Source organism: Penicillium cinerascens, assembly GCF_028974065.1.
Source record: "Penicillium cinerascens strain IBT 15544 chromosome Unknown scaffold_4_segment0_segment1, whole genome shotgun sequence".
NCBI lineage: Eukaryota > Fungi > Ascomycota > Eurotiomycetes > Eurotiales > Aspergillaceae > Penicillium > Penicillium cinerascens.
In genome coordinates, this window is record NW_026695298.1 from 2,517,467 (window position 1) to 2,535,148 (window position 17,682).

At 53.3% G+C, this 17,682-nt stretch overlaps 5 protein-coding genes across 5 annotated transcripts; 4 read left to right on the forward strand and 1 right to left on the reverse strand.

The window, feature by feature from the left end:
• Positions 1–31: 31 nt before the first annotated feature.
• On the forward strand, positions 32–2,814 carry N7498_010062 (ribonucleotide-diphosphate reductase subunit RNR1; the record flags this gene model as incomplete). The annotated part of the gene is made up of 3 exons (XM_058457118.1): positions 32–50; positions 182–339; positions 394–2,814. The coding sequence occupies 3 exons, from the start codon at positions 32–34 to the stop codon at positions 2,812–2,814; spliced, it is 2,598 nt and encodes an 865-aa protein (XP_058304017.1).
• A 2,227-nt stretch (positions 2,815–5,041) lies between these two features.
• Positions 5,042–5,830, forward strand: N7498_010063 (RlpA-like double-psi beta-barrel domain-containing protein; the record flags this gene model as incomplete). Its single annotated transcript, XM_058457119.1, has 1 exon — positions 5,042–5,830. One exon carries the CDS (start codon positions 5,042–5,044, stop codon positions 5,828–5,830), a length of 789 nt encoding a protein of 262 aa, XP_058304018.1.
• A 2,789-nt stretch (positions 5,831–8,619) lies between these two features.
• Positions 8,620–9,956, forward strand: N7498_010064 (LysM peptidoglycan-binding domain-containing protein; the record flags this gene model as incomplete). The annotated part of the gene is made up of 2 exons (XM_058457120.1): positions 8,620–8,690; positions 8,754–9,956. Exons 1-2 carry the CDS (start codon positions 8,673–8,675, stop codon positions 9,954–9,956), a joined length of 1,221 nt encoding a protein of 406 aa, XP_058304019.1. The 5' UTR covers positions 8,620–8,672.
• A 1,084-nt stretch (positions 9,957–11,040) lies between these two features.
• N7498_010065 (sphingomyelin phosphodiesterase) lies at positions 11,041–12,999 on the reverse strand (the record flags this gene model as incomplete). Its single annotated transcript, XM_058457121.1, has 3 exons — positions 11,041–12,669; positions 12,720–12,806; positions 12,868–12,999. 3 exons carry the CDS (start codon positions 12,997–12,999, stop codon positions 11,041–11,043), a joined length of 1,848 nt encoding a protein of 615 aa, XP_058304020.1.
• Positions 13,000–14,681: 1,682 nt separating this feature from the next.
• Positions 14,682–17,630, forward strand: N7498_010066 (putative MFS monosaccharide transporter; the record flags this gene model as incomplete). Its single annotated transcript, XM_058457122.1, has 4 exons — positions 14,682–14,825; positions 14,959–15,090; positions 15,137–15,605; positions 15,667–17,630. The coding sequence occupies 4 exons, from the start codon at positions 14,682–14,684 to the stop codon at positions 17,628–17,630; spliced, it is 2,709 nt and encodes a 902-aa protein (XP_058304021.1).
• Positions 17,631–17,682: the final 52 nt, after the last annotated feature.

The window sequence follows — 17,682 nt, forward strand, 5'->3', positions numbered from 1 at the left end:
TTCCTTTCATCCTCTCTCCTATACACTCAAGATGTTCGTCTACAAGCGAGGTAAGCTGCATCCGCCCTGCCGGCATCTCCGTGGCCCCAGCCGCGGGGTAGGACGCTTCCTATGCATATAGGAATGCTTCCCCGGCCTTGCCACCGACGTCAAGATCAGTTACTAACACGGAATCACGCAGATGGACGCAAAGAACGCGTTCAGTTCGACAAGATCACTGCCCGTGTCTCGAGGCTGTGTTACGGCCTCGACCCCGAGCACGTCGATGCTGCTGCCATCACACAGAAGGTTATCTCTGGTGTCTACCAGGGCGTGGGCACTATCGAGCTGGACAACTTGGTACGTCGTCGTCCACCACCTCATCGGCCCCCTATACTAATAAAGTTTGCAAAGGCTGCCGAGACTGCCGCGTACATGACCGTGACACACCCCGACTACGCCATCCTGGCCGCTCGTATCGCCGTTTCCAACCTCCACAAGCAGACCAAGAAGCAGTTCTCCATGGTCATCTCCGATCTCTACCACTATGTCAACCCCAAGAACAATAAGCCCGCTCCCATGATTTCTCAGCACATCTACGAGATTGTCATGAAACATGCCGATGAGCTTAACTCGGCTATCGTCTACGACCGTGACTTCAACTACAACTATTTCGGCTTCAAGACTCTTGAGCGTTCATATCTTCTGCGCATCAACGGCAAGGTTGCCGAGCGTCCTCAGCACCTGCTGATGCGTGTCTCCGTTGGTATCCACGGCGAAGATATCGAGAAGGCCATCGAGACCTACCACTTGATGTCCCAGAAGTTTTTCACTCACGCTTCCCCTACCCTTTTCAACGCTGGTACCCCCCAGCCCCAGCTGGCTTCCTGCTTCCTGGTTGACATGAGTGCGGACAGCATTGAGGGTATCTACGATACTCTGAAGACCTGTGCCATGATTTCCAAGACTGCTGGCGGTATCGGTCTCAATGTGCACCGCATCCGCGCCACTGGTTCCTACATTGGTGGAACCAACGGTACCTCCAACGGTATCGTCCCCCTCCTGCGGGTGTACAACAATACTGCCCGCTACGTCGACCAGGGTGGTAACAAGCGTCCTGGTGCCTTTGCCATCTACCTTGAGCCTTGGCACGCGGATGTCTTCGAGTTCCTCGACCTCCGCAAGAATCACGGTAAGGAGGAAGTCCGTGCCCGTGACCTCTTCTACGCTCTGTGGACGCCCGATCTGTTCATGAAGCGTGTTGAGGCTAACGGCGACTGGACCCTGTTCTGCCCCAACGAGGCTCCCGGTCTGGCCGATGTCTATGGCGAGGAGTTCGAGTCTCTCTATGAGCGCTACGAGAAGGAGGGTCGTGGCCGTAAGACCATCAAGGCTCAGAAGTTGTGGTATGCCATCCTCGAGGCTCAAACCGAGACTGGAAACCCCTTCATGCTGTACAAGGATGCTTGCAACCGCAAGAGCAACCAGAAGAACTTGGGTACCATCCGCAGCTCCAACCTGTGCACTGAGATCATCGAGTACAGCGCTCCTGATGAGGTCGCTGTTTGCAACTTGGCTTCCCTTGCTCTTCCTACATTCGTTGATGCTGCTCGTGGCGAGTACGACTTTGGCAAGCTGCACGAGGTTGTGCAGGTTTTAGTTCGCAACCTAAACAAGATCATCGATATCAACTACTACCCCGTTCCCGAGGCCAAGAAGAGCAACTTCCGCCACCGCCCCATTGCTCTGGGTGTTAACGGTCTTGCTGATGCCTTCCTGGCTCTGCGTCTGCCCTTCGACTCGCCCGAGGCCAAGCAGCTGAACATCCAGATCTTCGAGACCATCTACCACGGTGCTCTGTCCGCCTCCTCGGACCTTGCCAAGCTGCACGGTACGTACGAGACTTACGAGGGCTCCCCCGTCTCGCAGGGCATCCTGCAGTACGACATGTGGGACCGTACCCCTACCGACCTCTGGGACTGGGCTGCTCTGAAGGCCAAGATTGCCGAGACCGGTGTCCGCAACAGTCTGCTGGTGGCTCCCATGCCCACTGCCTCTACCAGTCAGATCCTGGGCTTCAACGAGTGCTTCGAGCCCTACACCTCGAACATCTACTCCCGCCGTGTCCTGGCTGGTGAGTTCCAAGTCGTCAACCCCTGGCTCCTGAAGGACCTGGTCGACCTGGGTCTGTGGTCGGACAACATGAAGAACCGCATCATCGCCGATGGTGGTTCCGTCCAGAACATCCCCAACATCCCCGCCGATATCAAGGCCCTGTACAAGACCGTGTGGGAGATTTCCCAGCGCTCTATCCTCCAGATGGCCGCCGACCGTGGTGCCTTCATCGACCAGTCCCAGTCCCTTAACATCCACATGAAGGAGCCCACCATGGGCAAGATCACCTCCATGCACTTTGCTGGCTGGAAGATGGGTCTGAAGACCGGCATGTACTATCTGCGTACCATGGCCGCCTCCGCCCCCATTCAGTTCACCGTCGACCAGGAGGCTCTGAAGGTCGAGGACACCAACGTCGCCCGCGCCAATTCCGCCTTCAAGAAGCGTGCCGTCGGCACCGCCGGCTCCTCTTCCTACTCCGCCGTGCCCCGTGCCAATGGCGCCGGGGCTGTTGCTCCCATCGTGGCACCTATCCTGGAGAGCCCTCGCACCGTCGCCGAGCCCGTCGTTGCTGTTCCCGTCCCCGTCGAGGCGACCGCCGAGGAGGAGACCGAGGAGACTGCTGCTGAAAAGGATGGTCCCGCCGGCGATATCTTCTCGCAGGCTGTCCTGGAATGCAGTATCGAGAACAAGGAGGCCTGCCTCATGTGTCAGGGCTAAGCCTTTTTCTTTCTAAACGATCTTGATGTTTCACTGACCCTGGTCTCGCACACGTGTGATTTACGTATCTATATCATGAGTTTGATGGTTTTATCTCCTTTGTTTCGCGATGGTTATGGCGTGGTTTGATTATTTCTTTGTTCCTAGATGGTTAGTTTAATGACCTTGACATTATTCTCGATTCTGTAGATCTATATCTAACCCCACTAGAGCATATAGTTTAACAGTGTCTGTATTGCCTAGATCTCACGGCTCCAGCATCCCCGCCTTCCCCATCCTGCGCTGACGCATCTAGTAAACACTTCGAGAGAAGAATGGAAGAACGGGAGAACGAGAATGGGCTGCTCCTTTACCCTCACGAACCCATGTTTTCAACCGAACAACGAACCCCCCCCCCCAAAAGTTCCCAAGGTTACACGACCGAACTCTCCCCCTTTGAAGAAAGTATCCCGTTCCCCGTCACAGTCGGACCCGTGCCGAACACCTTTCTTTTTCGTGTGTTTTGGATGTGTTGCTTTGATGTCATTGTTCAGAATCTATTCTCTCCGTGATTCCCTTTCCGTCGTGATTGTGATGCGCTCTACCTTGAATAGCTCGGGCCCAGAGACTTTCTCTGAACCATGTTTCGCTTTTCGAACATGCGCTGAGTGAAAATCGGGCCTCGTCATTTAATCTGTTTCGCGGGGTATGAGTAGTGAAAAGGAATGTGGTATGATGCTTTGAATGGTTCGTGTAGCCGCCGACTAGTGTTTGAGGAATATGATGACAGCTGAAACGATCGGATCTTCAGCATGCCATGCATACCCATTCCTCATCGTGCCGAGTCCTCGGTACGATCTGGATAGTTCCCCATAAACCCGATTGAAGGGGGGTAAAGATCAAGCTCAATAGCCCGGGATACCTGAACCAGCGCATTCCCAATACGATGTCTCGCAGCAGCGACTCCGACTCTCACAGTCCAATTTTCAGTGCCCGTGGTTCCCGGCTTGCTCAAACCGTTACCCCTCTGCACTGGAGATCGGCCGAGTGGAGTCGGACTGACTGGCGGAGTAATGAAGAGATGGGTGGTTAATCAGATTCCAGATTGGGCCTTGCCATTTTTGCGAGGGGACACGCAGACTCTGGGCATATCATTGGTCTGACATGTCCTTAGGGGACCCGGTCGGGTCTAGAATTTGGGCGGAGATCGGATTGTTTCATCTTCACCCGCGATCGGGGCTCTCGTCACACTGGGGTTACCCTCTGTTTTTTTGGTGTCTTCGTACAAGGACGCATTACGCATTGTCGAGAGAACACCACAGTACGTAACTGCTGGAACAAGAAGATCGAGTTGAAAATAAAGAACGGATTATTTGAGGTTTCATCGACGATGATCGCCACCAGAAGCCACAGACCCACCCGAAATAAAAGACGCGGTCCGGTGAGGGAAGAGAAATCCGCTGCGGAAACGTCATTTGGCGAACAGGGCCCCTGTCATCTCGGGCCCGTTATACAACGAGCCCAGTGAGATCCCTGAGATTTTCCAGCTGCAGGCCCCATCTCGCACCCAATCGCATCACCCGCAGGGACCCGCCAGGCACACAAAAGCCGACTGCAGATTCAATCTGACCGGTCCAGCGTGGCAGGGCGTGGTTTGCAAAGACGCCGACCCCCTTCTTGGGTTATTTCTCGGGCGCGATGCGAAACACACAATGAGAGACGGCTCGAAAGAAAGAATAGGCTTCGGCCTTCTGCCAGGTACCAATGGGTGGGGCCTGGCTCCAACTACCGTCGATTGGCTCTCGGCTCAGCCGCTAGGTTGAGATGGCACAGATTCAGCCCCTGCGCCATTCGCGCTGGCGCAACCTGGTGCTCCCAATCAGCAGTCCCCGGGCCTCCCGGATCAGGTACCCTTAACAGCGAATTCGATTTGTAGAGGCACAATTCATGAATCAATCCAGGATGTAAAATAAAAGTACGGAATCTACCGAGTGGAGAGCGAGAGTGGAAACGGTGGCTGTGGCCAGTCCACGGGTTTGTGGAAGGTTGGTGGGTCAACCGAACGGTTTTTGGCGACCCCCGTATTTAATTCCTCCTCCCCCCTTCTTTCTCTCTCTATCCCCAACGGTCCTTTTATTTCGTCTGTACACTCACGCTCCTTTGAGTGCATTCGATCGTCTTTCCTGCTGTGCAGTGATCCAATCATTCAATACACCACCTTCCTTTGAAAGAATTCAAATCTTACACAATGGCCCCCATCGCTAAGACCATTGCCCTCGCTGGCGCTCTCTACTCCGTCCTCGGCTTCGCTGCTCCCATGCAGAAGCGCGCCGTTGTGTGGGAGACCGTCACTGACATCGTCTGGACCACCATCGATGTCACCACCACTCTTTACCCCCAGCAGCTCGACGCTGCCACTGCTACCGTCGCCCCTGTGACCACCGCCGCTCCCGCTGTTGCTGCCGTCACCACCACCCAGGCTGCCCAGCAGCAGCAGGCCCAAAAGGAGGCTGAGCCAGAGCCCACCTCCAGCAGCTCCACCTCGACCGTCGCTCCTGCTCCCGCTCCCGCTCCCACCGAGCAGCCCACCCAGGCTCCCGCTCCCCCTGCCGCTGTGCCCACCACCAGCGCTGCCCCCAGCTCCACCTCTGAGGCTCCCGCTCCCGCCAGCTCCAGCAGCTCCAGCAGCTCCTCCCAGGGCTCCGGCTACGACGGCTCCTGCGACGAGAGTTCGCCCTGCACCGGCCAGATGACCTACTACGACACCGCTACCACCTCGACCAACCCCAGCGCCTGCGGCACCACCAACGACGGCGAGACCGAGTTCGTGCTCGCCCTGCCCCACGGCATCATGACCGACGGTGACTGCGGCAAGAGCGTCACCATCGAGTACAACGGCGTCACCAAGACCGGCACGGTCGTCGACAAGTGCATGGGCTGCGACAACACCTCCATCGACCTGTCCCGCGCTCTCTTCGGTGCCTTCGCCTCTCTCTCCGAGGGCCGTCTCTCCGGTGCCAAGTGGTACATCAACTAAACTCCCTGCCCACGTCGATCATGCGCGTTACGGAGTTTCTGGGTTTTTATGAAAATTTAGGGGACGATCTCTGGTAGATTGGACAAGTCTCACATATCTCTTATGGTCTCGATGACTATTTTCTGCTATTCTTCACTTCTTTCTCGACTATCTCTCTCCGAGATGCTCGGGCCCTCTTTTATCCTTCTTCCATTCTCTTATGAAACACCCTTTTTTATCCGTGCACCCAGTGGGTTGCGTGTTTTTTGAACTTTTCTCTGTTCATAGAATTTATCTCTTCTTCCCGGAGACTTGTGTCAATACTACCTGCGATACTACCCATCCAAAAGTGCCTCCGCCTCCCGCCTCCCCATTTTTCATGTACTGGGGTGAGTATGTAACCGTCTGGATGCATGTCTCATTCCTGTGCTGGGGAGGTGTGATGATCTACACGAAGACCATGCTTATGTGAAATGGAGAAAAGAATGATGCAATGCACGGCGATTGGAAATGGCTTTGATTAGCTTCCGGTTTGAATGCGATTGAACCAAGTTCGTTCTTTACACTTCATCTGTCGTATTCTTCAAGTGCCTATTTAGCGGCCCTGAGACATGTAAGACTGCGTGCTGGAATTAGATCAAGACATGCTGAATCGTGTCCAATCATGTCCTTCGACTCGCTTTCTCCGGAGCTAACCTCCCCCAATGCTTGCTGATCCACATTCCACAGCTCATGTGTCTGCCGAATTGAGCAATACCCCTGAAACTTGTGGCTGTGCTGGGGCTGGTTGAGACCGATCGAAATAGGACTTCTCCGTACGTGACATTTTGTTCCAACGAGCAGAAAGTTGAACAGCGGAATAAAGATCCCTTGGGTTTTTTAATATAGAGCACATTCTACGTAGACCGTGCAGTTCCTGCAGGGCCCAACCTTGAATCTGTCTACCCACTTGTCCGCCTATCACTCAGAAACAAGATTATTTCTCAACGTGTCTACCCCAGAAATCGACGTATCCTCTGCGTCCCGGGAATAGGATAGATCTGCGGGTTAAAAAGAATGAATGGGAAGGGTAGCGGTGTTCGCCCTGCTTCGTTGACTATATACTTCGTTACCTTCGACGTGAGATATTGTCGCCGGACAGCTTATAACCCCGTACTTTCCCCGCGGCCCGAACTACAATTGGGGATGTCTTCCAGTGTATCCCTCTCCTGCAAGAAGCAGTCTGCATTGTATCATACTTCAAAACACATCTACCACGTTGACAATATCGTCTCCTGGGCAGAGACGAAGGCTTAATTGAATAGTATGCACGGGGACTGGGCAACACAGCGGTATCTCAAAGACAATGTGCATATACGTGTGTTTATTTGCCCTGCGTATCAATACGAAGCACCTGCAGCTGATCTATAAAGTGGCATGAGTTCTCGGCGGATGCGCAGTGTATTTCCGCAGGCTCATCTGCGCCATTCCGAGGGAGACAACCTCACCCGTTTATCACGTCGTCTCCGGGAACGGGCGTTCGATCATCGGGGATGGGGAACACGAGTGCAAAGCGGGTAACATATTTGCATTCCCTCGTGGTACAAGTACCAGCTTTGCGCACGAGAAAGTAAATTTGTACCGGTTGGATGACCGAGCTATGCTCGACGCCTTGGGATTTCCATCGCTCCGATGAAATGGACGTGGAAGCGCTGGTCTCTGGCCGAGAGTTCTCCTGTTGATCTCCGGTTGATCTTGGCCGATCTCCAGGTCTAGACGGTAGTGACAATCTAAGAAAGTTGTGTGACGGATCTCAGCCACAACGTAGATTGCGTCTGCGGATTATTTTCATGTCTATCCCCGGGTCCGTTCGCCCCACTGTTTGACGGAGCCATCGCAGGTGTCGCGTCACCCCCCAATTCCTACCCGAGGCTGGTCCCAAGGTTCCACGCTTGGCGTAGAGCTTCAATTTTGGGTCCGGGCGAAGCAACCCCACGAGGCCTCCTCTTGCACAGTAAGCCGATTACGGGCCATGAGGGTTGCGCTAGTGTGAGGCGATGTCTCTCGAATCCCCAGCTCATGTACAAAATTAGGTACCAAGCCACCTAGGAATAGAACAGACACAACCAGTAAATATGTGTCACATTTAATTCAGCCCTTGGGGGCAAGTTGTGAGTTCTGGAGCCCTTAACCCTTAAGGGCCGGGGTTCAGGGGCAGACCCACTAAACACACGCCGAGGTACTAGTTACCTCGTTATCCCGTGCTACGCACTCTAAGAGAGCCCTGGCAATTTAAAAATTAATGAGCAAATTAACACACATCGCACTGCAATCTAACTCGCTATCACAGTGACATGTAACCCGAATCTCGCGGCTCGGGCTCCCCCCTAAAAGGCTACTGGTGGCACCCTCAAAGCTGATGGCTGACCGATGATCAAAGAACCGACCCAATCAGTTCCCGTGAATGGGGTCCCATTGTATGCAAGGCCGCGGAGTCCGCCAAAGACCTCCCCTCAAATCAGCTTCACGCTCCTTTAATGATCCATCAACGGGCCCACTTGAAACTAGCGATGGCCGCCGCCCATCTTTGCCCTCGCGGGCAAATCCAAGGCTGCCGTTCCTTCCAGGTGGACTCGCCCTAGAGTAGGGTGTTTCAGCCTCTGCAACGCAAGGTGGCGAATGGCTGGCTATTGGACCGCTACGCGGTCCTCTCCGCAAAGAAAGTGTTCCTGGATGTTCCTGTGGAATTGCCCGAGCCGGGTGTCTCCACACTATGGCCGTCCGTACTTATATACCGCAAAGATGATCTTTCCCCCACGATTTTCCTTTCAAGCAAGTCTTCTCTCTCACTCTTTTTCGTGCTGTGCACTCCTTTTGCAGCAAAATGTTCGCCCTTCCACTCGTACGTCTATATCGATATCTGGGCATGGAGCTATCTGATCTTGGCTAACCTTTTCTCCTCTAGCTTCTCGCTGCTGGCAGCCTCCCCCTCATTTTTGGGGCTCCAGTGCCATCCTCTCTCTTGCTCGAGTCTAAGGATACAGTGTCCACTCACTCTCTCAATGGACGCAGCAGCAACTTGTACTCTGCAGTTTTCGGCGGCGACGGTTTGGTGTCGGACGGCTGGCCCGCTTTGGACCAATGGATCTCGAGCTTCGACGATATGTTCGAAAGCAACCGCGATATCATGAAAACGAGCTGTGCTCAATTTGACGTGGAGAACAACTCCGATCAGGAGATCGATGACATCAAGAGCGCTATCAGCTCCATCGCTGAGTCTACCGGTGTCGACTCCCGCTTCATCCTGGCTATTGTTATGCAGGAGAGCAACGGTTGTGTCCGTGTCAAGACTACCAACTACGGCGTCAACAACCCCGGTCTGATGCAGAGCCACGACGGAACTGGTTCTTGCAACGAGGGAACCCCTATGACCCCCTGCCCCATGTCCGAGATCCACCAAATGATTCAAGACGGTACCGCGGGTACTTCTTCCGGTGCCGGTCTCAAGCAGTGCATTGATCAGTATGGTGGTACCGGCGACGTGACCAACTACTACAAGGCCGCTCGCTGCTACAACTCTGGATCAATTGCCTCCAGCGGTAACCTGGGCGCGGGTATTGCTACTCCCTGCTACGTTTCGGACGTCGCCAACCGTCTCCTGGGCTGGTCCAGTGGTGCTAGCAAGTGCTCCGACAGCTCTGTCGCCGACTTGACCGGCAGCAACTGGAGTGGTCAATCTTCCTCTGACAGCAGCGACTCTGGCAGCTCCAGCTCCAGCTCCAGCTCTAGCTCTAGCTCCAGCTCCAGCTCCTCCAGCGCTGCTCCTGAGCCAACCACTTCCGCCCCCGCTGTCGCAACCCAGTCTGCCGTGCCTACCATCACCCAGAGCGCTGCCCCCGTCGCCACCAGCAGTGCAGCTCCCACTGTGCAGCCCAGCGCCGCATCCACCGTGGCACCCACCGTGACCCCCTCTTCAGCCGCCGCACCAATGTACCCCCAGGCTATCTCATCCTGCAAACAGTACACAACCGTTACCGCCGGCGAATTCTGCGACTTCGTCGACACCCTCTTTGGCATTTCCCTGTCCACCCTGCAAAGCCTGAACCCAGGCCTGGACGATTCATGCTCAAATCTGTGGCTGGGATACCAGTACTGCGTGAAGGCATGATTTGACTACTCATTTCGGTCCTTTTTTATCTCCATTTTTTTTGGTACTTCGTTCCCTTCGGGGCCTTCTTTTGTATCCTACAGACTCCATCTTGACGGTGGAGGGTGAACATTTCTCGAAAAGATGTCTTTGAAAGACAGTTGGCATTTTTCACTGCACATGCAGACCGGACTAGGCAGGTCTTAGTCTTGGTCTCTATTTAGCGAGCCAGCACGATTTTACGATTCTGATACCACTGCGTTTCTGCATGGATATTCAACACATTCTCTTCATACTACGTCTCGATTGTAATCGTATCGTAATCTTGTGTTTCTTGTATTGGAAAAGACGTAAAGAGATAAAATAAAATAAAAAAGCAGGGTTGTAATGCTAGGCGGGTCTACCGGTCTTGCATGTCTCTCCGATTCTAATGCAGCTTTATTGCGACATGCGGGGGAATGCTGTGCTTTGTTCTGCATTGCCCCGAGACTGCCAGTAAGGCGTTGGAATGTGTCGCGGGGGTGGGGTTGGGCGGGCGTCAAGCGGCGTGGTCTTATTCGTTTTCGGATTGTCACACAATGCGAACAGCCCCTGGCGGGTTGTTCCACCTATGCAGTCCAGATGCAAAGTACTTTATTCATTTTCTGCATGTGCTGTTCTTGCTCGGTTGTGGTTGGTTCGTTTTGGATTTTCCTGTGCTGACGTCGTAGTACTTATACTGATGGGAATCATGCGGAGTATACATGAAATGATCCTTGGCGCCTAAAAAACTTGGAGTCGGAGTCAAGTCTGGTCCGCGGGTCAAGACTGAGAAACATGTTGGAATGATGTAGAGAGCGCATACGAGGTCTGTACTACAGTTCTTGCTATATTAAGTCTTCCACTTCAAAGGCATCGATGAAAGGTCATTCAACTATAGTCTGGTAGACAGTGCCTTACATAGCCTGTTCGCTGTTATGCAGTCTTCCGTTATTCAGATAAAGGCGCTTTTGTCCGTTGATCCAGGTTTCTGATCCAGGTTTCTGATCCGGCTTGAGCACTCGCAGGGATGATATAGAACTGAATATATGGAGTATTAGCTACTTCAATTACAAATATGCTCTCGTCACCATTCCGACTCCATATAACACTCCATCTCCCTAGCCAAACTAGCCCGATGGGCAATCTTCACCAACAAGGGCGCCATCCCTGCATGATTACACTCCGGCTGGGACCGCTTCTCCAGCAACACACTCCTCTCCTCACGCTTCTCAAAGCTAAACCCTGGCGTGATTTCAACACAATTATACTGCGCATCCGCACCACGCAGAGCACAAATCTCGTTACTCACACAATCTCCCTCACACCCCGGCACCTCAAACCCGCGCGTGCGTCTGGCCCAAAACTCCTGGAAGAGAGCATCATCTTTCTCCATCGCCACAGTAACATTATGCCAAAAAGCTGGTGTCAACTCACCCCCTTGGAACGGAACCTCCAACTTACTCCCATAAGCCTTTTTCGCCGAATAATATTCCACCCACTGCGGCTCCGTCTTCAAATCAGTAATATTAGCAATAAACTGCGTAAAGTCCAACACAGCAAACGTAACAGGATCAACCTCATAAACCCTAAACGAAGGCGGCCCCGACGTCGGCGTCATCGAAGGCGCAACATATCCCATACCCGTCGCCGTATCCCAGGTCCGATGCTCATAATCAGAATAGGAAATTTGGAACTCATCCGTATGCGTATGTCCGAAGAACAAACCCGCGATTGTAGCCTCGTACCGCTCGACTATCTGGTCCAAGTAGTGCGAGTAGTCGTGGAAATGGTCTGCATTGCCGCTTGGGATGTGAGCGATGAGCCAGACGCGCTCGGAGGCGGACTCGGCGGCGGAAAGCTCGGAGATTAGCCACGCGAGCTGTCCGTCTGGGTCGAAGGCCATTGGTTCTTCGTAGGAGAAGAAGTTGTATTTGTAGTAGAACATGCTGTTGTAGGAGATTATGCGCAATTTGGTGTTTTTGTGGAGGGCTGAGTAGGAGCCGTACTCTTTTGCGGTGGAGATGGCTGGGTTGTTGGAGGTTAGGGCCTGCCAGGCGGTCGTTAGGGTGTCGTAGGCCCATTGGGGGTTGTAGGTGCTTGGGATGTTGGTTGTGGGGAAGAGGTTCAGGGGTGCGGCGTCGTGGTTTCCTATGGCAGCGTAGACCAGGCCGAGGGTTGATTCCATGGCGCCGTAGGTTACATTGAAGTCTTCGAGGACTTCGGCTTTGGTTATTTCCCACACGTCGTGGGCGGCGACGTCGCCTGTGTAGATTGAGAAGGCGGGGTCGAGGGAGGCGATGGCGTTCATCATGCTCTGTTGGAGTTGACGCGGTGGGTCGCATTTGGCGTTGCCCCAGGGGCCGCATGGAGATGAGGTTTTTCCCGGGGCATCGTCTTCGGTGTATGCTCGGCAGCAGATGGGTTTGGTGCAATCGAAGCTGGAGCCGGTCTCGTAGAATAGGTCGACATGGGTGTCGCTGAAGTGGACGACTTTAATCGGGGGTTTCCCGCTTGGTGGTGGTCGACTTGTTTTTGGTTTCGGTGAAGGGAAGGGTAGATTATACGGTCGAACCGCTGGATAGTCGCAAAGACCGACCAGATTGGAGCAGAACGTTTTGGCTGTGTGGGAGCCCAGTTCTAAGTTCCTGAGAGAGTAGTACACCGCTGGCCCTTCGGCTGCGATGATACCGGAGCAGACGTCAGAGTCTTCGGCCTGTTTTCTCTATCAGCTTAGGTAGTTCGCAGCCACAGGAAGAAACTCACACCACTGATATCACACACACCAGTCAGAACATCCTGCAGGAAAGATTCACCAAAATCAGCAACGAGCTTGAGACCACCCAGAAGAGCCTGGTTACAAAGGATACCATTAGCCGGAGGTCATGTAGGTATTCGCTTTTATTAGCTGTACCTGGCAACTGGCACAGTCCACGGCCTCCTTGAAATCATCCCAAATGGCGGTGATCCAGATATCAGCATTTGCTTGGACGCCGCTCAGCGACGCCAGAGGGGCAAGGGTAGCCAAGAGCACGGCCTGCTTCATCTTGGAGGAATGAGACTGGGAAAAGTGCCTTCAGTGGCAGTCTCAGCGAAATTCCAGAGAGGTGAAATGGAGACTCGCTTGACCTGAAGTCAACTGATTTGAAGCCTGCATGGCTTATATACCTCGTACTCAAGCGAGAAGATACATGCCTAGGATTTCACAGGTGATTAGTTTACTTCGCTTAGGAGCGGAGATGTTCCTGCAGCTAGTTCATCTAGAATAAGCGAAGCGATCATGCGGAACGTAGTCCATGTAAGTTGGCTGCGTTCTGCATCGACGGGCGGACCGCGCATCCCCGTCGGTGCAAGCAAATGTCTCAAGCTACTCTTTTAATAGAACCATATAAAGAGAACGTGGAATCGGTGTTATGGAACGGAACTTAATGCAAGCCGATCGGGTGAGTGAGAGGGGAATGGCAAGGGCTTACCCGAATGAGGGCTTGTGCCAAGCAGCTAGCGGGTTGGCATCTGCAGCCTGCACGGTGAAGTCATTTCAAAGTGGTTCTCGGGGTCTAGTTATCGACCGTGAAGATGAAGCTTGAATAATCACATGAAAAGGTGCCGATAAACCGATTGATAACGAGTAGTTCACTGAGCAGTTCTATATGGAGCCTTATGATAAGATCATCGGGCGTAAGCTAATCTAGCTGCAACGCCAAGCTCATGGCCCACGTGATAAGCTCTAGGAATGTCAGATCGTAGATCTGTTAGCTTTGGCTGAATACAGTGCCCTAAGGTAGGTTGTGGTTATCGGTAGGATTGAAGTAAAAATAAAGATTAGAAGTGAAATATATTGCAAGCTCGCAGACCCTCGAAATGAAATGTATGGCTGTGTCAATAACAAAAACCATCTATATAGACTTCACAAGATAGACAGCACAAAACTGACCTACCCGGGAAGATCGGATACGGTGTTCTCGTGTCAAAACGGAGAATAAAGCCTAACCAAAGAGTGGCCCAGGGCTCTATCCCGCCACGTACTACCTCACCAACACCGTTCGGGTAAGCGGAAGCTCACGCTCGGATTTTAACCGACCTGCCTAAAGCGCTCCCGGTGCAACTCGTAGAGCCAGGGGAAGAGCTCCTCGAGAAGGTGGCGTCGACCTTGATTTGGCAAACGTCGTCACCGGCGTCCCGGTCGACGGGACGAGAAGTCTCTCTTTTCGTTGACAAGGGGTGGAATCTCGATTCGCAGAGCAGAGTAACAAGACAGCATTGCCGAAGAGATAATAAGAATGAAAACGAGACCGAGAACGAAGACAACAGGAACAGTGGCGGTGAATAGACCCTTTTGAGGGAAAACGGTCTTTCCGATCGCGGGGGCCAATAACACTCGACGATCCCGGTCGCAAATGCGAATTTGTCACCGCTGGTCTTCGATCTACTTGTTGAATCTCCCCTCTGTCTCTGTCTCTCTCTCTGTTTCTCTGTCGATTCGACTAGTTCATTTTAACCCCATCCACTCCGAAGCTCACCTCTCGGACCCTTTTACCCCGGATTCGCCATCTTTACGCTTCTTTCTCCTCACACAAGGCACAGGCACAAGACCATGGAGCTTTGCGACCCGGACACGACTCCTCCCTCCGTGATGCAGTAACCCGCCAAGTCTCATCGTTTCTTCGACGCTACATTTAAGACCTACGACCCCAGCTGCTCGCCGCCGCGGCGGTGCGCCCGGTCAAGATGGAGACGCGCCGACCGGCCACCCTCGGTGTCTCGATCACCTTCTTCGTCACCGCCAGCGTCTTCGTCGCCCTGCGGTTCATTTCGCGCATCTTTGTCGTCCGTAAGATTGGGTTACACGACTGGTTGATGCTGCTCGCATGGGTATGTGGGATTTTCCAGGCCTGGACCCTGCATGTTGCCGGGGTTGGAGGGCGTGACGCGCCCCCAATTGACTGGCACCAAATGCGCCCGCCAGGTCGATTGCGCTTTGGATCGTTGGCTAATGCTATCTAAGATAATTGACTTTGGCTTTTCATTCTCGCTGTTCTACGCGACTTACAAAGGACTCGGTCTCCATGCGAGCGACGTCCTACCTGAGAACGAGGAAGCCCTCAACAAGGCCAACTATGCCTTCACGGTGCTCTACGTGAGTATACCCCCTCATACATCGGGTCGCATGCTGACGGGGTTAGAATCCGGCACTGATGGCCGTCAAAACCTCGATCCTCGTATTCTACTTGACCTTGACGCAAAACCAGAAATTCTTCCGACGGGCCAACTATGTCACCCTGGTCGTTGTCAATGCGGCAGGCTTCGCCTTGACAATGGTCAATGTCTTTCAGTGTCATCCCGTCTCCGCAGCCTTTTACTCAACGATCCCCTCTTCTGCGAAATGTATCAACATCGTCACGCTCTACCTCTCCTCGTCTCCTGTGAACATCGTCACCGACCTGGCGATCCTTTTTCTCCCCATACCACTCTTGACGCAGATGCGTCTGCCATATAAGCAAAAATGGATCCTCGTCATTACTTTCAGCTTTGGTTTCTTCGTTGCTGTTGTCGATGTCATTCGAATCGCTTTCCTCCAACAAGCTGCTACCTCTCGTTCAATGGCTGTGAAGACGATTCATCTTCAGAATGCTGACGGCGCAGACTTCAGCTGTATGATCAATCCGTTTGATGATTTCTGGCATGGATTGAGCTAATTTGGTGACTTTTGTAGGGTACGCATCGCTCTCATTCATGTGGTCAGTTGTCGAAGTCAATATCTCAATAATATGCGGCTGCGTCCCAAGCCTCAAACCTCTCGTCTCTCGTCTCATGCCCAAGTTGATCAGAGGCAGCAATGACACTCAAACCAGCCCACGAAACAATTATGCAACAGGAGAAAGCCCGGTCGTTTTGCCTCCAGCAGCAGCGACCCTGGGGGGCCCTTCTGCCTCAACATCGCCAGCAGACAGCAACGGAAGCAAACCCTCACAAAACAGGAGTGGAAACACGGCCCGGCGACGAGAGTCGAGTGCTCCTATGAGTATGATGGATTTTTTAGGCCACCCAGAACCTCGTCCTTCCGATGCCGAGGCATACACCCATACCACTACATCCGGCTATCCTCCTAACGTCAGGTTCTTCGATTTCGTCAACGTAAATAATCCAGAAAGTATGCTCAAGCTGAATAACAGAGAGTCAATTGCACCTATCGCATTGACTACTCTCCTGTTCTTTTTGTGGGGTTTCGCATATGGATTGCTTGACATCCTCAATACACAATTCCAGACTATTGTCAGCCTCAACGCGTGGCATTCACTGGGTCTCCACGGCGCCTACTTTGGTGGGTACATGGTCGGTCCTCTGCTAGTCGGCAGGCCGGTCTTGAAGATTTGGGGGTTCAAGTCTACGTTCATCACGGGGCTTTGCATCTATGCTTGTGGAGCCCTGGTCTTTTGGCCATCCGCTGTCCTCACTTCCGCAACCGCGTTCACAATCTCAAATTTCATTGTTGGTTTTGGTCTTGCTGTTCTTGAGACTGCAGCCAACCCTTTTATCGCTCTTTGCGGACCCCTTGAGAACTCTGAGATTCGACTCAATATCTCCCAGGGTGTACAGGCCATTGGCAGTGTCGTCTCGCCGCTACTTGCAAAAAAAGTCCTCTTTAAGAATGTCCAGGATGTCGCCTCGCTGGTGAATGTTCAATGGACATACCTTGGCATCGCTCTCTTCGACGTCCTCTTAGCGGTCGCCTTCTATTACATGCCAATCCCCGAAGCATCCGATGAAGACCTTAAAGAACTAGCAAATCGCCGCCGAGAAGACAATATGACCAAGGTCCTCGGCATTCCCGTGGTCTGGTTGACCCTTGGTCTGGGTATCTGGTCACAGTTCTTCTACGTGGCTGGACAAGAAGTCCTCTCAACCAGTCTGGAACGCTTCGTCATGAGTGCAAACGACCGCACTTCTCTCACTCCATTCGATATCCTGACAATAGGCCACAGCGTATTCGCCATCGGGCGCTTCCTTGCCGCTTTCACGCAATGGTTCCTAAAGCCCCGCTGGATTCTACTGGTCTCCTACATCGGCATGATCTTCTTCTCCATACTCTGCATGAAAACCACCGGCTCCGCCGCAATAGCCATGGCAATGATGGTCTACCTATTTGAAAGCGGCGCCTACAGCATCATCTTCGCCATATCCCTCCGCGGCACCGCCCAACACACCAAAACCGCCGCAGCGTTACTCACCGCGGCAGTCAGCGGCGGAGTCTACTTCCCCTTCGCTGAGTACGCAGCCTACCTTTCCCATGGCACCCCGTACTCATTCTGCGTCCTCGTGGCCGCCTTCTCCGCGGGTGCTATCTTCCCCTTATACCTCAACCTCGTCCCTGCCGTCAAGAAACAAGTTGACCCAGTACCTAACGAGTACCTCCGCCGCCACCGACGCCGCAGCCGCACCGCTGTCAGCACCGTCCATCGCGAGAAAGAGAACCCGTCCTTGGGCGGCGTCCTCTCGCGCCGAAGAAGTCTCGTCTCCCATCCAGACCTCATGCCCGATCTTCCCATGCCAGGCGAGACACATCAAAGCCCGCAATACCGCAGCACCGGGCACTCCGTATCGCCATCCAATTCTAATGCGAATTCTTCGTTAGAGTCTTCAAAGCAGAAGGATTCTCCGAGCGGGTCAACACGATGACACGATTATGACCTACAAAATTTTGACTCCCGAATTGTACATACTTAGTACT